At 53.8% G+C, this 22,710-nt stretch overlaps 1 protein-coding gene across 2 annotated transcripts in view; it reads right to left on the minus strand.

The window, feature by feature from the left end:
• Positions 1 to 22,710, minus strand: part of RBM19 (RNA binding motif protein 19) — a 124,755-nt gene that overhangs the window by 77,595 nt on the left and 24,450 nt on the right. For both annotated transcript variants that reach the window (XM_082355713.1, XM_082355714.1), the window contains exons 17-21: positions 16,547 to 16,719; positions 13,848 to 13,908; positions 10,246 to 10,325; positions 7,132 to 7,187; positions 4,365 to 4,481 (exon numbers count right to left, since the gene is read on the minus strand). In XM_082355713.1, coding sequence (XP_082211839.1) covers positions 4,365 to 4,481; positions 7,132 to 7,187; positions 10,246 to 10,325; positions 13,848 to 13,908; positions 16,547 to 16,719 — 487 coding nt within the window. The remainder of the gene's footprint in view (positions 1 to 4,364; positions 4,482 to 7,131; positions 7,188 to 10,245; positions 10,326 to 13,847; positions 13,909 to 16,546; positions 16,720 to 22,710) is intronic.

Genomic DNA, 22,710 nt, shown 5'->3' on the forward strand with positions numbered 1-22,710 from the left:
TCCTCATCTAGAAAATGGACACAACAATAGTTCCACCAGGCCGGGCTGTTCTGAAGACACACTGATACCACGAGTGCCCAGGATGTGGTCAGCTCAGTGTCCGAGGCCTCCTAGGTGCTCGCGGGCACTAGCCACCTGGTTCCCAAGGGGTCTTTGCTATCTCAGGGCCATCACTTGAAATGTGGGTGGGAATGAGACCCTTCCATCAAATGCTCTGGCTCTGCACACACGCGCTTGTGCGTCAGGACGGGAGGCCCTGAATGCAGAGGCTTCCACTGAGCGAACGGACTTTGGCTCCATGGAGGTATCCGAGGGGCTGTTCTCTGAACCACACTTCTGCCCTGGGGTCTTTCAAGTCCAGGCTTTCGGATGGAGGCAGGAAAAGGATAAAAAAACAACTCAGCTTAGGGAGGGTGGGAGGGAGGCTCAAGAGGGAGGGAATACGGGGATATGTGTATACGTATAGCTGATTCACTTTGTCGTACAGCAGAAACTAACACAACGATGTAAAGCAACTGTACTCCGATAAAGATGTGAAACAAAAAACAACTTAGCAAAACAACTTAGCACAGGCATGCACATGCGCACACGCACCTACCCCACAGTCAACCCGGAGAGCAGGGGGATGCCCACGTTACACCTTTCTTCTTCTGGAACGATACTGACTTAAGACTGTGGGCACCTGCTGGGTGAGCCGAGGACCACTGCCATCCTTGCTCTGGTTGTGGGCTGAGGCGTCGGCTCCCTGCATCCATGTGTACCCTTGCACGGTCTGGGGAACCCCGGTCTGTCCTCCACATTTCCTTTCAGGGCATGAGGAGGACCAGCTCGGCCTCGCCCTGTGTCTCACTTTCCTTGCTGACCCTCTCTGCCCCAGAACCTAGCTGGAGGGGGAGAGGACTACAGTGGAGGGCGCGGGGAGCCGGGAGGGAGGGAGATAATTAAGGAAAAGAGGAAAAAACAAAAAAAAAAAGGATATGTTGCAGAGAACTTCCAAGGATTCAGCACTACTGTGACACGGGCTCTGTCTAGAGTCAGACCTGCCCTGGGTTCAAAGCCTGGAGCCGCTGGCTTTGTGCTGTTTAATAACCACAGCTAATGCTAGCTAACTACCCACTCCATACCAGGTGCTGTATTAAGTGCCCCACATGCATAATCTCACTTAATCCTTTTAACAGCCCTTGAGGCAGCCACATGGTGAGGGAGCTGGGTGCCAGCCCGAGCCATCCGACAACCCAGTGGGTAGGGATTTGGGCTCTGGAGCTGGTTTCTTCACTGGGAAATGGAGCCGATGACAAGCACTCCGCGGGGCTGTAATCAGGCAAAGCGCTTCAGCCCACGGAGCCCGGCACAGAGGTCGCGCTCGAAAAATCTACTTCATGATAATGATAAACGCTAGCATCATTACCACAATTCGTAGCACATGTTATCACCAGTATTATGACTACTGTTTTATGCCAGGGGAAACTGAGGCCCAGAAAGGGGGCGGCAGAGAGAGAACTGCCATCTCCTAATTCACTGCTGTGTCTACTCTCTGACTTTCCTAAAGGGCGAGCCTCCAATTGGCCCAGAGGACGATCCCGCAGAGGCATGGATCTGCAGGGCCTCTTGGCACCCAACGGGCTGGGTTTAAGGGGCTGGGGTGTGGTGCAGTGAGGCCCGGATGGAAGGCTGGTGGCCTCCAGGAAAGGCCCAGGCAAACACCGTCCCGGCTGAGAAACCGCTGCCCCCAGTGCACGGGCAGGGCCCCCAGCGGCAGGCGAGCAGCGGGCGAGCTGCTGTCCCCCAGCGGGCTGTCTCAAGAACCAGACCGTGCCCTCCCACGGCGCTGCACTCATGCCCTCACACCCCGGGTGTGTCACTGTGCGACTGTCACTGTCGCTTTCCTTCCTGGTCCTTCACAAAGAGTGAATTCCTTGAGAGAGGAGCCTGTCTCCCCTGAAATGGCTACGTGCCGGGCGCCTAGCACAGTGCCTGGTGCAGACGACACACGTGCGGGATGGTGGTTCCACTAAGGGATAACAGCATTCCTCCTCTGCAGCGCTGCTCTGCTGCTTAATAAAAGATACAGCATAGGAAGGCGTGTAGCAGAGCCCAACACACAGCGAGCTGGTGATTTTGATTATGCCCGGTGGGATAACTCCATGAAAACTGCCTGGCAAAACAGACCGGACTGGTTCCCCTAAACCCTGACATCTTCCCCTGGCTCTGACCTTTGCCGGCCACTGGCTTTGTCTGAAACTGGGTCTGTGCTTTCCTGGCGGAGCTTGTCTCCCAGAGAAGGCTCACAGCGACCCCTGCTGCCCGCGCTCGGAACGGCCTCAAACCCCCCGGCCAGAACGCACAACAAAGCCAGGCTCCAAGCAGGCTCTGGATTTCCAGGGGTTGATGAAAACTACCACCAGAACAATGGCAGGAAGACGAGACACCACATGTAATGATGTTCGGGGGACACTAATTCCCTGTCTTCTCAAAATAAACATAAAACGTGAGATCAGACAAAGCGCTTTTCCCTTCCCGTTGCGGTCTTTTGTTTCCCTGGATAAGTGTCATCCTCAACAGACTGCGGAACCAAGCGAAACTGTCATTTCGGCAGGATGCTGTTTCCTGATCAACACGTGCTGCTCAGAGCAATCCCGTTTTGATCTGGCAGTTCTTAAATTGGACTCTTTAAAAAGCAGGAGCATGGCTGAAACCAGCGGCCGTGCGAGGCTCGGGATACATACCTTCTCGTGACGGCGACCCACTCCTCTTGACTCGTCTCCCCAGAGGCTGGGAGATGGAAAACAGCCTCCTGCAGATGGTGACCCCACCTTACCAGGCTGTTACTACCACACAGGGGACCCTGGGATCATAGCTAAGACCCTGCTACTAAGAAATCGACAGGGTCCCCGTCTTTGCATCAGCACTGGGCTGATGTCTGTTAATGAATTGTGTGTAGTGTATGATTTAGAATGGGGGGGAGGACGACAGGGATTTTTAAAGCAGACCCTTCAAGTGGTTCCCCATTCTTTACACCACAGAGTAGGAGCAAAGAGGGTAGATTTCACACAAAGATAACACTAACTTTCCAGTCTCCAAAATCTAGGACTTCTATTTTGCAACCACAGCTGACCTGGCAAGATGCTAATTGGTAATCCTAATCGGGATTTAGCTCTCCTGATCTTCACGCCAGAACCGGACAAATGCAGGTTAAACAAACAAGGTCTAGTACACGGAATCCTAAATGTTCACCCCTATGCAGGCCACAGGGCTGTCGGTCCCCAGAACACTCCTAGATTGCAGCCGAGCTTCCATGATCTGCTTGGTTGGGGCCAATGTCATCTGCCTTAGGTTCTGAGAGCTAGAAGGGTCTGTTCTCTGTGCCACACAGCACACGCCTGGAGAGTGCCCTGGCTTTATAAACGTTTGCCCCCTTATGCCCTCTCTCTAAAGACGTTTCATCCAAGGCTTGGTGCTGTGTGATACCTAACTTATCTGAAAAACCAAACAGTGTAATGTACTGGCACAGGGGTTGCAAACTCGTGGCCCCTGGGTTATATCCGGCCCTCAGGTAGACTTTGTCCCACACAGAGTGTTTTTAGAAACTGCATTAGTTGCCAACTCAAGAATCCAGATTGCCAGTTTCTCTTTCAAAACGCGGGAAGGACTGGTCCTACGACATCTGCGTCCCTGCCCAGCATCTCCGCTGGCCCTCCAGTCGGCCAGTTCCCACCCAGTCTGCTCTGCCAGGCTGTTTGCTGCCTGGCCCCCAAGAGACCTCTGAGTTTTGACTCCTGTGCTGTAGCAGCTGCTGGTGGACTGCATTATTTCGGCAGGCGATCCTCCCTCATCTCAAAGCGCGCTTTCCATAGACAGCAGTGCAGACCAGTGCTGCCCGACCCTGGCTGGATATCAGAATCCCCTGGGGCGCTCTGATCCAAATACCAGCATCTGGGCTCCACCCCTGACCAACCGAATGCAACTTTCTGGGGGCGGAGCCTGAGCAAAGGTGTATTTATAAAAGTCACCAGGTGATTCAAATGTGCAGAGAAGGTATTGGGCCACTGGCTTAAACCAAAGGATGACTTGGGCGGCAGGATTTCAGGCAGATCATGGGCAGAGCTGGGCGTCAGCCGCCTGGGTCCCTGCCCCTCCTGCAGGTCGCTGGTGGGGATGAAGAAGACTGACTGCCCTGTTTGGACATGTTTCTGCCCAGCGGTCTGGAGAGCAATGTCTGAGATTAAGGGAGACACATCAAAGGCAGCCAGAAGACGACCTTTGAGAGGCCACCGCGCTGGCCTTCGGCAGACCATCGAGGACACGAAGGCCCAGCAGGCTCCCCCCGACACGACGGCCCCGCGGACCGGACCAGCGCCTCTCACCTGAAGAGCTCGCGGATCTCGCGGCTGTCAGCCTGGAAGGGGATGTTCCGCACCAGGATCTTGGAGGTTGTCTGCTTTCTGGGCACTTGTTTCTTCCGAGCGGATGTCAGGGCTGGCCTGGAGGGTCAGGGGAGAGGCTTCAGGTCATTCGGGGCCTCGGCAGCTGCTGCCCTCTGCTGACTCCACCGGACCCCTCCCCCCCCCCAGCACTGATGCTCTGGTCCTCTGCTCAGGTGAGGGACTCGGGGACTCTGCGTGGACGCGGCTGAGAGGAAAGGGGAAGGAGGCGGGCTCCCCTGGGTGGCACGCAGCCTAATTATCTTCCCCCCCAGCAGCTGTGGATGTCCAGTCGGCACATCCCACCCTGGGGTGTCTGCTGCCCTTCATCTGAGACACTCAGGGGCTAGCAGGGACTTGAGGACAGAACTCTGATGGGGGTGGGGGCAGTCTCTCCCTAAATCCAGTCTCCTCTGTCTCTTTCTTCTCCCTAAACCCAGTCTCCTCTGTCTCTTTCTTCTCCTTAAACCCAGTCTCCTCTGTCTCTTTCTTTGCAGGTGCCCAGAAAGATGCCGGCTGTGATTATGAGGACGGTTATGACTCACTTCAAGTCTGCTCCAGGTCACCTCCTCCCTAACTGTCTCCACTAAAATAGCAGCCCACTCCCACCCCCACCCCTGGCTCGATTTTCCTGGCACTCATCACTATCCAAGAGCATATTACATATTCAGTCATGTTTCTCTTTACGGTCTGTCCTCTAGGGCCGTGCCGTCCAACGCGGCAGCCACCAGCTGCACGTGGCTAACAGTTAAATCGATATTAAAATGACACAAAATTAAAAATTCAACTCCTCGGTTGCTGGGCTAGCCAGCCTCCAAGATGGTTCCCAATGGTCTCTGTCTCTTGGTATTCATGCCCCTTGTGTACTCCTCTCCTGCTCTGAGTCTAGGTCATAAAAGACATTGCTGCTTCCTCCCTATTCTCTCTTGGATCACTCACTCTGGGGGAAACCAGCTGCCAGGCTGTAAGGACATTTGTGCAAGCCTAGGGAGAGGCCAACGTGGTGAGGAAATGAGGCCTCCTGCCAACAGCCATATGAATGTGCCATTTTGCAAGTGAATCCATCAACCCTAGTTGAGCCTTCAGATGAGACTGCAGCCCTGGCCAACGTCTTGACTGCAACCTCATAAGAGATGCCAAGACGGAACTTCCCAGCTAAGCTGCTCCTGAATTCCTGACCCTCAGGAACTGTGACATAATAAATGTTTGCTGTTTTAAGCTGTTAAGTTTTGGGATACTTGGTTATGTAACACTAGATAATTAACACAGTGGTAGTTGCCACGTTTCAAGAGCTCAAATGCCATGTGTGGCAAGTGGCTACCACGCTGGGCAGTGCAGATGTAGAACATTATAGGATGTTTTCATCACCGCAGAAACTTCTATCAAATAGCGCTGCCCTAGAATGTAAACCCCACGAGGAATCTCCCTCCCCAGCTCCTGGGAAGAGTGCCTGGTGCCCAGTAGGCTTTCTGTAATTTTTTGTTGAATAAAAGGAAGACTAAATGAACACTGCCTAGGAATTGAGAGGCTGCAAGGTGACTTCAGCCTGACTCCCTGGTCAGGGGACTGAGAAGAAAGGCCGGCACCACTGGCTGAGTGATCACGTGCTGGGCATGTGCTAGATGCTTCATGCTAGATGCTTCATGCACAGCCTCCAGTTTTCACATTTTACTTTATGGGCAAAATCACCCGCCCAAGGTCACACAGCCCCTGGATTAGAACCCAGAGCTGCAGGGCACAAAGCTTGGCCCCCCCCCCACTCTTAATTCACGTTAGCTTCTGGGGGCTCCCACACCAAGCTTCTTCTGGCTAAGGATGCTCAGCGTGGAATGGACTGGGATGGGTGGACACCACCAGAGGTGGCCGAGGCTGGCTTCACAGGCAGCATTAAAAAACAGAGAGAGAAGGAAGAGATAGCGGCAGCTTCAGGTCAGCTCACTGGCAGCTAATCTGCTCAACGACCACAACAAATGACCGACTCGCTGAAAACCATCAAAGAAATATCTTAAACCAGCCCAAGGATTGTTAGAGGCGTCACTTCATCACCTGAGGCGGACAGATGGGATTGACAATGACAACAATGATAAAGGCTGACCCCAGGTACGCGTTACATGCCGGGCACTGTTCAAAGCACCTCCAGTGTATTAGTTCAATTAGGACTTGCAAGGGTGAAGATGTAGGGGCAAAACTAAAACTCCCAAGAGACCGCCACTACTTTAGGAAACTGGTCATTGGGTCCAGTGGTCTGTCTCCATCTCTAACATCTACTGAATCTCTTTCAAATTAAGTGGAGGCCGTCTCTGGGCACCGCTGTCCAGCTCCAAGAAAGCAAGCCCCATGATGCGAGACGTCTAGGTTTTATCACTGCTTCTGGTTCGTCCAAGGCTCCAGCAACTTGCAAGTCTCCCTGGGTTTATTTATAGGGCCAAGATAAGTGGGTTTTGCTTGCTTCTCCCGCCTGTGTTCCTTTTGTTATAATAGATGTGTACTAACACGTTTACTCCGGGGACTGGCACGGTCCCAGTTTACCAGGGAAATGGGTATCGGAGCTGGCATGCGGGACACCTCCTTAATTAGGAAGGGGTCCCAGGGTGAGGGGGTGTTGGGTGGGGTAGGATGTTCAAAGACCATGAGACACCCTCCAGGGCACCGGCACCAACACAAAAGGGACGGACTCAATCCAAGGAAGAGGGGGGCAGTGTAGACTCACTTGGTGGCTCGTTCTGAGATCCTCACTTCCAGCTTGTGGCCGTCCATGACGTGACCCTGAGAGATGAGACAACACAGCCTGTCCCTCTGTCCTCTCAGAAGCACTCACCCGTAGCCCTGTCCTTCACCGGAGTGGGCTTCGGCTGAGTGAGGGGAGAGAGAACTTCGAGGGGGCATTGACTGTTCCCAGGAGACAAGCCCGCTGGAGTCAAGGACAGAGAAGGGCTTTTCCTGGAAGTGGTTCCCGCTGAGCCCGGGCAGCAGCTGGTGGTTATGGAGACCCAGCCCTCCAAGTCCTCTGGAGCCACGAGTGGGCCCTGACCTTTAAGCCATTCAAGGGGCACAGAATTTTCCATTGTTTACAAGCATTTTCAGGCAAAGTAAGCCCCTTTGGTCTGGCTTGCAGAGAGAGAGTTTGGTTTGGATTGTATGCTGTTAAAAAAAAAATTCTAAATCACAGCAGAGATGCATCTAAAGCTAGGCTCTTAACATGGGTCCCTTAAGGCAAAACTGGTGTATTAGCAAAATTACCCTTGAAAATCCTTTAAGTCTCCCATAAAATACAGCACACGTAGCTTCGTATAAACAGTTCTTTGCGGTAATATGCCCGTATGTAGCACACAGCGAGGCACAGAACATAACTCTAATGTGTGCAAGGTAGAATCTGACAGGCTCCTGAATTACACGGAAGAGAAAGACAGACCACTGGGCGTGCAGAGCTGAAATCCAGTTAAATGAGTACACGACATCTAATGACAAAGTTGGATTTCAACCTAAGGGTCCATCATCGGATGAATGGATAAAGAAGATGTGGCACATATATACAATGGAATATTACTCAGCCATAAAAAGAAATGAAATGGAGTTATTTGTAGTGAGGTGGATGGAGTTAGAGTCTGTCATACAGAGTGAAGTAAGTCAGAAAGAGAAAAACAAATACAGTATGCTAACACATATATATGGAATCTAAGGAAAAAAAAAAAGGTCATGAAGAACCTAGTGGCAAGACGGGAATAAAGACACAGACCTACTAGAGAATGGACTTGAGGATATGGGGAGGGGGAGGGGTAAGATGTGACAGGGTGAGAGAGTGGCATGGACATATATACACTACCAAATGTAAAATAGATAGCTAGTGGGAAGCAATCGCATAGCACAGGGAGATCAGCTCGGTGCTTTGTGACCACCTAGAGGGGTGGGATAGGGAGGGTGGGAGGGAGGGAGATGCAAACGGGAAGAGATATGGGAACATATGTATATGTATAACTGATTCACTTTGTTATAAAGCAGAAACTAACACACCATTGTAAAGCAATTATACTCCAATAAAGATGTTAAAAAAAAAAAAAAGTTGGATTTCTAGTGTCTCTTGAACAAACGACAAACAAAACAAAAAACCAGAGAAGATCTGGTATGGCTGGGGCCCACCTGCCCATCAGGCAGTAACTGGCTGAGGCCAAGAAGTGGCTGCCCCGTTAGAAGGGGCACGGGTGCCCAGGTTCTGTTCTGGGTGATGCCAGCCCCGTCGCTAGCTTACACAGCTAGCCTGGCCCCGTGGGCATGTGAGGTGGAGAGCAGAGAGCCTTTCCAAGTGCGAGCAGAGGCCCCAGAGGCCATCCCTCCCCATCACCCCACCCAAGCCCAATTCAGCCCTCCCTGGAGTTGCTTTGGGCCAAAGGGAGGGTCATCAAAATTCTACAGAAACGATCATATCGGCTAAGTGCCCAGTTACATTTCCTATAACCCCCAAGGCCTTTCGTTTGACTAGCAAGCTCTGCTGGGACAGACTGCATCACCTGGAGGGTCCCTATAAACCCAGGCTCCACAGGGAGGTGGGCCGGTATGGGTGCCCTTTTCACCGGTATCCAGCCCAGCTGTGCAGGCCCAAGCCCACGTCTCAGAGAGAATGGGAGCTGGGAGGGCGTGCAGCTTGCTACGCGCTCGCTTGTAAACTCGGCCCTGGTCAACTCCATCTACTGCTGCCGCTGCCTGGATGGCCTATACAGACACGTGACATTCTGAATAGGGTTTAAAAAGGATCCTGGACCCCCGGAGCAAGCGGGCCTCCAGAAAGAAACAGGCTCGTGAGAAAGCACTGTTCCTTGTCCCCTTCCTGCCACCGAAGGGCCTGGGGATGTGGGGTGTCAGGGAAGGTGCTGAGGACATGTCTTAAGCTGAGGCCTGGCCCACTTTGGGGCTCTGTTCTGCTCCCTGTAACCTCAGCTCCCTTCCTGCCATCCAGAGCCCTGATCTGTCCCTGCACTTCGACCTAGCAGGAGGGCATCACTCCTTTCTCAGTAGGACATGAGTCTGTGTCCCAAACACCTCTGCGTTCAGCCCCCTTCTCCCCACTTTCACTGCGTCCACCCTGACCTGTGCCTGGAGGACTCAGCGGTCTCCCACCTGCCCTCCTATGATGCACCCTACATACAGCAGCTGGAGAGACTGTTCTGCAGCAGAAATCAGATCCTTCCCCAAAGTGCTCCAAGCCCTCTGATGGGATCGCACTGCCTCTGTTGAATTCCACAGTCCATAAAAGGTCTGCAAGATCCAGCTCCACACACCTCCCACCCTGTACCCTGTCGCTGCCACACTGGCCTCTTTCTGCTCCTCAAACATAGTAAGCTCACTCCTGCCTCAGAGTCCCTGCCCCAGACCCTTTGCACGTGCTGCTCCGAGATCTCTGTGCAGCTGACTCCTTCTTGCCAATTAGGTGTCAGCTCAACTGTCACGTCCTCAGAGAGGGCCTCTCCTGACCACGCGATCTAAAGTAGCCTTCCCTCACCACAGTGCCTGCTTTATCTGCATCCGAGCACTTCTCACGACCCAGTCTTGGCGTATTTCTTCAGAGGTCTGCTTCACCCATCTCCCTGAGGTCTGGCACAAACCAGGCTCTTGATCAAGAGTTGCAGACTGAAGGAATGCATTGCAGTGACTGTGGGGAGCTGAGGAAGGTTCAAGGCCGTGGGCCACAGTCCCCTAGGGAACTGGAGAAAGCAATGGGCCTGGGAAGATGCGGACTGATCTGCATTCCCACTCAATTTCAGAAGATTGACGGGATACCACACCGCCTGCCTCGCGCCCCCGTGCACCTCGGCTGAGAATCCCCACTTACCTGGAGCTGTTTGAGAGCTTTCTGGGCCTGCTCTGGTTTCCTGTATTCCACGAATCCAAATCCCATGGACAGCAGCACTCCTGAAAGAGAGAGAGGTGGGAATCGTACTGGGGCGCCAGGCAGGGGGGAAAACAAAGAAGGTGCACCAGACCAAGTTCAAGGGCTCCAAGGGGCCCCTGGACGGCCCCTCGACATTCTCATTTCTTCATGCCCCTCTTTGTTCCCAAAAAGATCCCAGCTCCCGGCTTGCCATTTATTACCAGTCGTCTTGAAGAATCAGCCAACGAGGTTATATAGCCGCCACCTGAGGCCCAGCTGACTATTAATTAACAGATGATCGACGTGATAATTAAATTCATAATAGAATCCCGCCTTTGGGAGGGAGGGATGACCATCGCCACGACAAGCGGGAAAACCTCTACCCGGGCAGTCCCCTGCTTCCATACATAATGCATAAAACGAACACATGCATCAAGGTCAAGTGCGCCGAAGGCTTACTCTTTACAAAGTATTTCTGACCACCCAGTTACACCCGGTTCCTGGCTTTCAGACGTACGGTTGGGAGAGGGAGGTTGTGACCACATTATTAGAACTCCTCTGGTTCCCTATTGCTGGGTCGTGAATAGCATGAGTTCAGATAGCCAGGGGTATCTCCAAAATTTATAGAGAACCTTGCTTCCTGAATGTAAATATGTATAACTGAGGGCACACAAGAATAAGGTCTCTAATTACACCTTGCTCTTCGACACGAAATGTGATGCATGCCTCTGCCCCCGCGGTTCATGCTGATTTACTAATTTTACTCTCTATTTTTTTCACTGTTGAACTCCAAGAGGGTCTGCTCAAGGCTGATGGGCCCAAATGAGGCTCAGAGGTCACCACTGTTGACCCAGCAGTCCTCATCTTTGTCTGTATTGTTTGTGAGGCTGTGCCCCTGCGTGTTTGCATTTCCACTCACAACCACGTGTTATAAAACGAGGGCCCAAAGCAGGAAGAAATTCCACAAACAGCCCAGACACGGTTCTGCGGGCGACAGGAGGGAGGTTCAGACAGAACTGCTGGCTGATGGGCAGCGCCACCCCGTGGTGACTTTCAGTATTTGTTTTCCAGTGGATACGGGAAAACTCTGTTCTGAGGGTCAAGGCTGGAGGGTCTGTGCCCGTAGGATATTTAAAAAGCTCATTAAGATGGTGTTAAAGGCAACTACAGAGAGTCAAGTTCATTGCCGATTCACTGACGCTGTGCAGATCCATTCTGCCCTTCTCCTGCCCTGGAACGCTGATGTCCATAGAGAGCACAACTTGGGCTCACCGGCCTTCTGGTTTCCTGTTTGGTTTACCCAATGGAAAGCTCCGATTTGACATAGGCGGGTGGAGGAGAGACAGTTGGGGTCCCGGTTCTTTCCACACACCCCATCGCCTCCCTGCTTTGGCGTGGTTCTGGCAGCGCCAGTGTCCAACCCACACCCTTGGCTCTGTTGGTGGCCCTTCTTCTGTGGCTCTGGTCACACCACTCCCTCCCCACAGCCTCTGGGCTCCGCAGGGGAGGGGCATTCTCCCACATGATCCACCGCCTCGACATTCCCCTGTGGGTCCCCTCAGCCCAGCCCACACCTGGGCACTTGGCCCCTTCACTACAAACATCTCCTTGACAACCCCAGCTGAGCGTGCTTTCTGGTTCCTGCTGAGACCCTCGCTGATAACAGACACCGTCTAGATTCCCCCCAAGCTGTGACGGATGAGCCCCAGAGAGCAGGGCTCTCAAATACAGGCTCTTAAAAAAGACAGTGTAGCTTTCAAGAGCTGCTCATGACACTGAAAGATCAGGTAACTGTTCTAAAGCACGCCGAAGAGTGCTCCCGAGGGCCGAGAGGCAGGCTCCGCAGAGCGTCTGACTGCAGAGACGGGCACCGTGACGCTACAACCTGCAGGGACAGCCCCGATGGAGCTGGCAACCCCTCTGCCAGCCTGTCTCACCCCCCAGACTTCAGGGGTCACCTCTTTTCCTGAACTCCGTCCCCAGCACCCCCAAATTGAGCCTTCAGGTCATTCACTCGGTGCTTAGCTGCCTTTCCTTGTAGCCCAAGCTACATCTGCGGTTCCTGGTGAACAGGGATGTTACGGTTTGAACTGTGCCCAGCCCCCCAGTGTGCATTAAAGTCCTAACCCTCACATCTCAGAATGTGACCGTATTTGGAGACAGATCCTTTACAGAGGTAATCAAGGTAAAAATGAGGTCCTGAGGTTAAGCGCTAATCCAATATGATCAGTGTCCTTATAAAAAAGAAAAGGGGGGGTGGTGGACTCTGAACGCAGGACAGGTGTACACCGGAGAATGCCATGTGAACATGAAGACAATCACTTACAGGCCGAGGAGAGAGGCTGCAACAGATCCTTCCCTCACAAGCACTCAGAACGAACCACCCCTGTCCACACCTTGATCCTGGACTTCTGGCTTCCAAAACTGTGTGGTAATAAACTTCTGTGGTGGAAGCCACCTAGTTTGTGGTGCTTTATTATGGCACCCCTAGCAAACAAATACAAGGAACTCCCCAAATTCTATGGCACCCGTCTGCTTCAGACCCTCCAAGGCTCCTCTGGCAAAAAGCCCAGACTCCTCTGCCTGGCAGAAAGCCATTCTGTGATCTGGAATCAGCCTACCTTTCTAGGTGCATCTTCTGCCTCTTCACTACATTCCCGACCTGCTACTACACCCTCTCCCGCCTCCTTCACCCACACCCCGCTCCCACCAGCTGACTGTTCTGCCTCCCTACCCTCCAAGTCTCGGTCTGACGTGGAGACCCCTGGCCTGGGCTCCTGTCCAGCCAGGGCCCCCTCTACCAGACCCCTTGTTGCTCTGTGCTGTAACCACTAGCTCATTAGTCTCTTAGGACACAGCCGTGGGCCGGCCCACGTGGCATCCCTACAAATCCCGCCAAATTGAAGGGATGGGGACCGCACAGCTGTGAGAAAGCAAGGAACAATGGCCTATCACCTGCAGGAAGCCAGGGCTGGAGAAGAAACAGACGAGACGCCATGGGACTCGTGGCAACGCCTGAGGCTGACGGGAGAGATGAGGGTGGGGTCTGCGTGGCCCAGGCACCCAGGGGCCAGTGACGTGCGTGGTCACTGATGACTCAGCGGAGTGTTCCAGATGTTCTACATCTGGGTCATTTCCCTTGGCAGGGAAGAGGGAAAGCCCACAACGGGTCTGTTCTTGCTCTTCCCTGGGAAATTTCCAGAGCACAGAGATGCTGGGATCAGGGAGAGGCTCTGCCACTGAACAGTGTCGACCCTGCCAGCCCTCTAATCGCACTGCTCTGAAACCACCCGACAGTCCAGGGTGGCAAAGGGTCTAGATTCAGAAGAATCTGACACACATGGCTGCCCCCACCGGAAACCAGGAGTCTCCAGGGACCCAGAAAGAAGGACCATTTTAGATGAGCCAAACGAGAGAGTGTGGGGCTGCCAATGCTTCAGAATGAAAGAAGACCCTCAGAATAAGCAAGAGAGAGGTTGCTCTCTCTTACCCTTACCCCTACCCAGAGCGACACTGCTTCTTTCAGAATTGCTCCTTTCTGACTGAGAGCGCCTGTGAAATACCTGCTTTGTTCTTCTTCTTGGAAATGGAGCACCTCTTCACCACACCCACTTTGGAAAACACCTGGAAGAGAATGTCGACATGTATTATCAGAAGTTCTGGGCTAATCCCGCAACCTGGTGTGGGCGTGTCTTGAAAGACAGAGGGGACCAGGCAACTGCAGGCATGGAGAGGGCAAGAGTAAGAGCAGAGCTAACCCCTGGACGTGCTTCCGTGGCCGGGCCCTGGCCCGAGCCCTCCGCCTGCATGAACTCATCCAGCCCTTGCAGTGATTCTACCAGGTAGGTGTTACTACCCCCATTTTTCAGATGACAAAACTGAGGCTCCAAGGGGTTAGAGATGCACCCAGGGTCACAGAGCTGGGAAGCCCCGGAGCTGAGATTTGGATCCAGGCTCCAGAGCCCAGGTTCTAAACACCGTGCAGGTGGGGGTCATGGTCAGACACTAGGCTCCCCAAATTTGCCCTAATATCATCTCGGGGGTCCCCAAAAATATCTGGAGGCACTGGATCATGGCCTACTTTAAGTAGCTTGGACGGTCCCTTAGGGTTCCCCGTAAGGGCCGCTGGGCTGGGTCCTGGCTCCCAGTGTCCAAGAAGGACCTGCGACACTGAACAGTCCAGGGGATCACCGAGGGTCACGCAGTGGGGAAGCTGGGCCTACATTTAGAAGCTTGGAGTCCACTGACCCAGTCCTGACCCTCTCACTGCCCCTGCACCTAACGCCAATTAATGTTTAAAACTTTCAAAAATCACATTCTGCTCTATTTTTCCCTTTACTTTTTTTGTCTCTCTTGCTAGAATTTGAGAACTGACCAGCGCGAATTCCTGTCCTCTGGTTCACTGTGGTGTCGTCCACAGCACACACAGGGCCCAGGGAGGGGCAGGTGCCGGTCACCGTTCACCGACTGAGTGAGGGGGAAGCAGAGGGGAGGGGGGATCCGGACGCAGCTGACATTCACTGACTCTCTTATCCCGACGGTCAAACAGTTGAATTATCTCATTCATTCTAATCAGATCTTCCAAACAGCTCCACAGAAGATTCTATTAACACCCCCATTTTACAAATGGGGAAACTGAGGCACAGAAAGGCTAAAGGACCAGCCCAGGGTCACACTGTTAGCAAGGAATGAGGCTGGGACCCAAGTCCAGGCAGACTGACCCTTAAGCACAACTCTCCACTCAGGATGCTGTTAACAGGAGCCCTGTGAGCCGGACGCTGCTTGCCACAGTGCCTCGAATGGGCTGTGTGACCCTAGGTCAGTGAACTGACCTCTCTGAACCTCAGTCTCCACATCTGTAATATGAAGAACCTGGACTACATCATTTTGGCTGTACCTTCCAGCTCCAGAGTTCTTTAATTCCAAGGATGCTCTTAGGCTGAAGCTTGGGCACATCTTCCAGAAAAAAAATGGTTCCTGTTGTCGACATCCCCATACCAGATGCAGGCGGGCCAGCACAGCAGAAATAAAAAACAAACCCTCTGCAAGCTGGTTTGACCTCTTCAAAGCTATCTAGCCTTTGGACACTACTAGTGTGTGCCTGTTTGTAAAAGCAAACTCAAACCAGGCCAAAATGGATTCAGGAAGTAGCCCAGGAAAAGTCCAAGGGTGGGTTTCCCATTGCCCCAGAGGGCGAACCTCTGCCCTTAAAATGCTGCTGCTTTTGCCAGGCACCTCTGCTGCTGTGGTGGCTTTTCTAACTGGCAAGTGACAGTCACATCAGAGATTTAGCCAGAGGGTCCCAGCGTGCAGACTCTGACCTCCTGCTTCACCTTGACACCCTGGGCTTTCCCGCCCCATGCAGGTTGGCCTCCTTTCCACCCATCCACCGCCTTCCTGCCTCTGGGGCTCAGTGGACCCCGTCTCCCCTCTTGAATCCAGCTCTAGGATTTCAGAGCTCAAAAGAATTTGCAGAAACCAATCAGTTCAATCCTTACAGCCTTCTTCCTTTCCAGAGCCAGTTCATGGCTGTCAGGCTGCTAATCACCAATTCATGCATTAAAAAAAAAAAAAAAAAAAAAAAAGGCATCGAGCATTTATTCTGCGCCAAACCCAGTTTACAGAAATGGAGACTCTCCCCATGGACAGTTCTCAGTCCGGTGGGGGAGCTCGCAGACCCCAGTCCTTTGGCACTAGAATCCCCATTTCCAGATCTCTGGCCCAATTCCTTCTAGAAGCCCCCCGGCGCCTATCATTTGGCATTTTCCAAACGCGTACTTGGAGTTCCCCATCCTTTTCCCCTCCGCCCCCCTCCTATGAATGCAAAACTCTCGGCCCATCAGGGACTCCAGGCAGGACTGGCCCTCCTCCAGGTTCACCCAGTGCTGTGTCTTCTGCACGTTCCCACCAGGCCAGGAGGGTGTGCTGGCGTTTACTTTTGGGTGGTTACCCTCGCAGACACCATCTGGGGAGGGGCTTTGTTTTCTGACTACAGCTCTCACACCGCGTCCCAACAGGTCCCCTTCAAGTGCACGCGGGCGCCCCTCCCAGCCCCCAGACTGGTCTGGCCAGCGCTCCGATCTCCGATCTCCGGGTGAGATGTCTACTGGACAGCTCGGTGGAGGTGTCAATGGGGTGGCTCTTGGCTGTTAATCTACACGCTGCCACGAGTCACACGTCCAGGCAGGATAAACACAGGGACCACATCAGCAGACGGGGTCTCCCGCCCCGCCCACTCCCTCCGGGCCGAGCAGTCACTCACTCCCTTCAGCGTCTCCTCGGTTGTGTCGAAGTGGAGATTTTTGATAAACAGAGTGCACCCGGGAAGGCTCTCCTCTTCCTCCTCCTCCTCCTCCTCCTCTTCCTCCTCCATCTTTGCTGAAGTGTCGTGTGCTGTTCCCTCTGTCGGCCTTTCACCTTCTGGGGTCTCGCCGTCTGCATGGGCCAACCCCCCCAACCAAAACAAATCTGTTAAATGATGCCTTATCTGCCTAAGCCCCGGGACCTAAAGCACAGAACCTGCCAGACCCAGGGGTTCTGTCTCTGAGTGGGCAGCGTCAGGAAGGGACAGCTTGTGCTAGGTTTTAGCAACTCTTGGGGGGTAGGCTGAGGGAGGGGAGAGACCACTGTGCTTCCTGTCTCTGTTTTAAAGAGAAAAGAGTATGAAGCACAGACCAAAACCCGGAGCCTTAACTTAGACTGACCCACATTATATAACCCATATAATTTGAACTTCAAAATAAATTACTGTGAGCTTCAAACGTAAGCGACATGTTCTTTTTCCTCAAAAACCAGCACTTAGCGAACTTTCAAAATAAAATGCAACTTAAAACTGCAAAAATTACAGAATGGGAGCAAAACTCAGAACGTTCTAAATACCCCTGGAACCTAAGGGATGTTACGTTCATTTAAAATCCCCAATATACATAACTTCAGGAAGCATACACATCACATAAGAGTACGTTTTCATCTACACAAAATATATTCGATTCAGAGTTACACATAACAGCGAAAAACTGAAAAAAAGACAAAAACCCACTATATTCATAAACAAGAGATCTGTAGAGTTATACTGCCACCAAAGGCTAGACTAATATGTAGTTAAAGATGATGTTTCCGAAGAATGTTTAAAGATGTGGAACGATGCTCGTGACAGAAAAATTAAGAGAAAACTGAAGGTGCAAAACAACATACGACGTGACCCCAATCACGCTCTGTACCCAGAGCTTACGAGACACATACGCAACAAGAGAAAATCACGTGTTCCTGGTTATTTCTGGAGACTGTGATTACAAAGGGCTCTATCCTGTCACTCCCAGCCTTGTGACACGCCTACTCTGAAGGAACAGCATTGCATGAGGAGGGAAGGGCAATTGTGAGGTTGGGAGTTAGCAGGGTGGGCATGTGGCTGCAGCTCAGGCCGCCAGCCGGTCAGCCCTGGTGGAGAACGTGGATGTCACCCGAGGGTGCCGGAAGCCTCACAAGGTTGGAGGTGGCGTCGTGACCTCCTGAGAAGTTCCGCTGCTGGAAACATGTGTTCCGTCTGGGTCAACCTCCCCAGTTTTTCACATGATCGGGGCCTGGGGACAATCATCTTTTCCTCCACGTTCAAGCTCCGGAAGCTCCTCCCGTACCCCCCGGGGAAATCAAACCCCATCTCAGCCATTCTCCAAGATGCCTGCCCGCTCCCACCCTCATGGTTCTGAACATGTGGCCCCGTCCCTCCCCTCAGGTCTGAGCCCTGCACGCGCCGACCTGGAGCGGACGGGGACGCTCCATTCTCTCGTGCCCACTTGCATGCAAGTAGTTCAAGGCCAAGGGAGCTTCTGGGGCTTCAAACCCGTCCCCCACGCTCTCACGCCGAGCACGAGAGCCACCTCCATCGCCCCGGCCCTCTCTGATGCAAGCCTACTCCTGGCCAGTCCTAACTGAACTTCAACCGCTTTGTCATAAAACAACCCTTTCAAGCCCTACTGGAAAGAGCGACAGTGAGGATGTTGCCCGTTTCACATCAGCTGAACGGGCGGGCTTCGCCCTTCACACTCCCTCGGAGGTGAACCCAGAATCCAGACTCTCGCTCCAGGACAAAAAAGAAGGAATCTACATAAAGGCTCCTTCCCCCACCCAAGAAACTAACGCAATTTACCCAACAAGGGACTCCGTGGTGTGGCCATCTGTCCTCAGAACCCAACTTTCAAAGCAAAGCAGGGTAGAAAAAGTATTACTAATGATGGGGAAGCAAAGCTAAGCAGACAGGCCAAGACTGCAGGTTCTGAATGAGAACTTCGATGGAAAGGAAGACCAAGCCCCTCAGCTGCGAAGGGCACCCACCCCACCGGCTCGCCTCACGTCTGACGTCTCGGAGATAAAAGGAGATGCCAATCAGATGCCCCACTGCGTGCGGGGAGCGGGCGAGGCCTGCGAGGATGCTATCTCACCGCCGACCACGGCAGCCGCGTCACAGTAAACCGGGGGTCCACGGCAAGTGCTGGAGTCCGCTGCCTCTGACCTCTAAACCTCAGGCATCTTCAGGTTGGGAGAGAGGTTCATGGGAGACTGCAAACATGTTTTTTGTAGAGAAAAGAATGGTGGGGATGACGCTGACCGGGAGGGCGCGTTGCCGGCTTAAGGGGCAGCCCGTTCGCGGCACCGGCCAAGTGCCGTCACGGGGGCACGTCAACCCGAGTGTGGTCAGGTGTTCAGAGCTTTCACGAGAAGCTGAAAATCCAGCTTTTTATGGGAAAACCCACATTTTAAAACCCTTGGCAACTAACTCAGTGGCATGTGGCTTCTGTACTAGGCAGTGGTCAACAGATTGATTTAAACCAGCTTATGGGCCTTTGTGCTCTGTTCCCCACTTCCAGCCTGGCAAAGCCCAACGACCCTTCCCTCTGCCTCTCCCAGGGGCCTGGAATCCAGCCAGTGCCCAGCGTGGCACCCCAGGGATGTGAAGCCTCACAAGGACGACAGCTCCGGGGAGCCCAGGGGCTGTAAGCAGGGCCAGAGTCCACTCCTTCCCGCCTCCCCACCCCAGGAGCAAGGGCTGGTCTGCTTCAAAGCACTTATTTCAAAAGTCACAGGCCCCTGCCCAGGAAGTGTGATGTTTGGGTTTCGTGACAGAGCTGAGACGAGCTTGCAGTCAGGGTTGGCACCCCAGGAACAGACAGATCCCTTCCCCGGTGGGTGAGCTGCCCTCAGTCCCAGCCCAGGGGGACCAAGAGGAGACTGCGAGGACGGCCAGGACCTATCACCCACCCGGGTGTGCAGCTGGCCTGGCTTCTCCCACTTCTGTTAAGTCAGCCAACGCCCCTGCCCCCCAACATCCGGGAGAACATCCAGCTTGAAATAAAAGACACGATTAAACGCAGCCTGGCTTTGCTCCAACAGCACAGAGAGGTCCGTTGTTTCTCCAAACCTCTGTGTACCCAGCCACCGCCTCCCCCAGTCTGCGACTGCCCCTGGGAGGCTGGAAGAGCTAACAAGACAAGGGCATCCCAGTCTCGAGATCTGTTGAAAAAAGGGGGCCTGAAGAAAACGAGAAGGGGGCCCACAGACCACAGTCAGGAGGCAGCGCAGAGCTGTGAAAGCGCACGGCCTTAGACATGAGAGTGGTCTGGGTCAGGGTCCCGGTGACGCCACTCACTGGCTGTGTGCCCTGGGTGACTGGCTTACCCACGCTGCCTTAGCATTGTCACCTGGGAAATGGGGCTACACACACACACACACACACACACAGACTCCCCTTTTCTCTGCTGGCTTCTTTGGAAATTCGAATGTCTGCTACTCCATCCGCACACTGGGTCCCTGGTCCAGGGCACCGTTGCCTCTTGTCTGGATGACCAAGTGTTCTCCTCCCTGGTCTCCCGTCGGCACCCGTCCCTGGCCTGCCAGCTTCTCCCATCCTGTCTCCTCGCCTTCTCCATTCCAGCTGCACCAGCCTCTATTCTGACCTCTGAGCCTGCCAAAACCCATCCCTGCCACAGGGCCTTTGCACTTGCCATCTGTCTCCTCTGCCTGTCCTGCTCGTGCCGTTTTCCCAGGCCTGGCTTCTTGTCAGGTCTCAGCTCAAACGTCCTCCCCTCCGAGCTCCTCCTGTGCAGTTGTTCCCAGCACAGGCCTGGCCACTTGCCATCAGAGTCCCCTGGGTACCTTTCCTTCAGAGCCCTTACCCCTTTCTGAAATCACCTTATAAGTTCACTTCTCTGTGTCCCCCAACTGCAAGGGGAGCTCTCTGAGGATGGGACCACATCGGACTCAGTAACCTCTGCATCCCCAGCACTGGGCCCAGAGCAGATGCTCCAAAAATATTGGTGGATGATGATTTGCTACACAAATGGCACTTAGTGTGACCGACAGGAGCTGCGGGTCACAGCTAAGAGCACAGACCTGGGAGCTGGTGGCTCTGGGCACAACCCAGCTCTTTCCAGATGTGTGACTCTGCGTAAGTCACTCAACCTATGCTTCCTTCTTTCCATTCCAAAAAGGAGAAAGACAATCACAAGGTCCACTTGCAAGACAATTATGAGAATTAACGCACAGAAACCCAGTTAAAACAGTGTCTGGGCCAGGGGAAAATGTCAGGAATCCCTACCTCCACAGGCCCGTTGACGGAAGAGGCAGGCCAGCTGGCTGCAGGCTTTTGAGAAGAACCGCCAGCGCCGCAGGTCTGAGTGCCGGGGACTGTGTCTCTGCCGGCCACATCCCTGGGAAGAGCTTCTGCCCCGCTCAAGTGGCCAGGCCCTGCTATGACCCATGCCCATGTCCAGAGAGGTGTGGAAACGGCCAAGGGCCAAGGACGAAGCCAAAGCTCACTGTTAAAAGTGCTTTTCTGCCAGGCTTCCCTGGTGGCACAGTGGTTAAGAATCCACCTGCCAATGCAGGGGACACAGGTTCGAGCCCTGGTCCAGGAAGATCCCACATGCTGCGGAGCAACTAAGCCCGTGCGCCACAACTACTGAGCCTGCGCTCTAGAGCCCGCGAGCCACGACTACTGAGCCCGCGAGCCACGACTACTGAGCCCACATGCCACAACTACTGAAGCCTGCACGCCTAGAGCCTGTGCTCTGCAACAAGAGAAGCCACTGCAATGAGAAGCCCGCGCACCGCCATGAAGAGTAGCCTCCGCTCGCCGCAACTAAAGAAAGCCCGCGCGCACCAACGAAGACCCAATGCAGCCAAAAATAAAATAAAGAAAATAAATAAATTAAAAAAAAAAAAAAGAAAAGCACTTCTGTCCCTGGCCTCAAGCGGGGTGACGACAGGAAGACTAGGAAGGAAAAAGGAGGCATCACAAAACGAACAGATATTTGCCAACGACATCACCAGGAACCAGGAAAAGTGGGAAGAAGAGCAGGACGGGGGCAGGGGCGGGGGTGCGGGGGATGGGGTGAGGGTGCAAGGAAGGCTCTCAAAGCAAGGTGGGCTGGAGGGGGCTGGGAGAGGCAGGGGGGAATACGCGTCCATCTGTAGTTGGCACAATAAAATCCAGTCACGCATCACCACATGGGGCTTTATTATAATCAGGCCGCAGAATTTACGGTCGCTCCCTCCCCTTTCCGGCTCTCTGCGCGGAAGGCTGACAGCAGAGACTGTTATCAGTTGCAAGCAGCTTTTCAGGACCTCCCCCGACTTGGAGCCCTTTATCTGGAGGTGAGGGTCTTGGTTGTGGGGAGATAAAACACACTGTCCCCCTCCCTCGAGAACGATACAGAGAACGGAGGGCTTTGCCGAAAAGAAAGGGGGGGCGCTGGTGAACAAAAAAAACCCCTCCGTCCACTCCCCTCCTGCTCGCCTTCCTGCGGAGCCTGAGAAAATCCAGGGCTTGGGGGCTGGCTGAGTCCCCGGTCAATGGGGATGAGGGGCTGGGGAAGCTTCAGGAACCGTGTGCAGAGGGGCGGGCGTTGGGGGGAGCAGGTGAAAAGGAACAGCTCGGGGACCAGGGAGGGGACCGTGTATGTGATACAGGTAAGAAAAGGAACAAAAAAGGGCAAAGGGAGGTTCGCGAGATGAGCTCTGTGGGGATCTGCCTGACGACACAGGACTCAGCGGGGTTTGAAATCAGCACAGGCGTGCACAACTTCTTGGCCCCCAATCCGATCTATTAGCTACAACTACTGGCTCCCTCCTCCCAGCTCCGAGGCCTCCTTTGTGTGAGTGATGGCAGGACCCTGGACAGAAGCCCCCTAAGCGGCAGGGCCTGTTGGGGACAGTCTGTCTGGGACGCTCTCAACACCGGAACCTAGGCCCGGGCACCCAGGGGACACTGGGGGCAGGCGGGGGCAGCCCTCTACCTTCCGACCAGGGCACGCTATCTCTGCAAAGCCTCCCCTCGCTGTGCTCCAGAACATTCTGCACCCAGGGCCCACTTCTATTACTGTGACATCTCGGCTAACCCCAAACAGCCCCAGCCGTCCTCCTAGCGGCCCG

This window comes from Balaenoptera borealis, assembly GCF_965194805.1.
Source record: "Balaenoptera borealis genome assembly, chromosome: 14".
NCBI classification, from domain to species: Eukaryota; Metazoa; Chordata; class Mammalia; order Artiodactyla; family Balaenopteridae; genus Balaenoptera; species Balaenoptera borealis.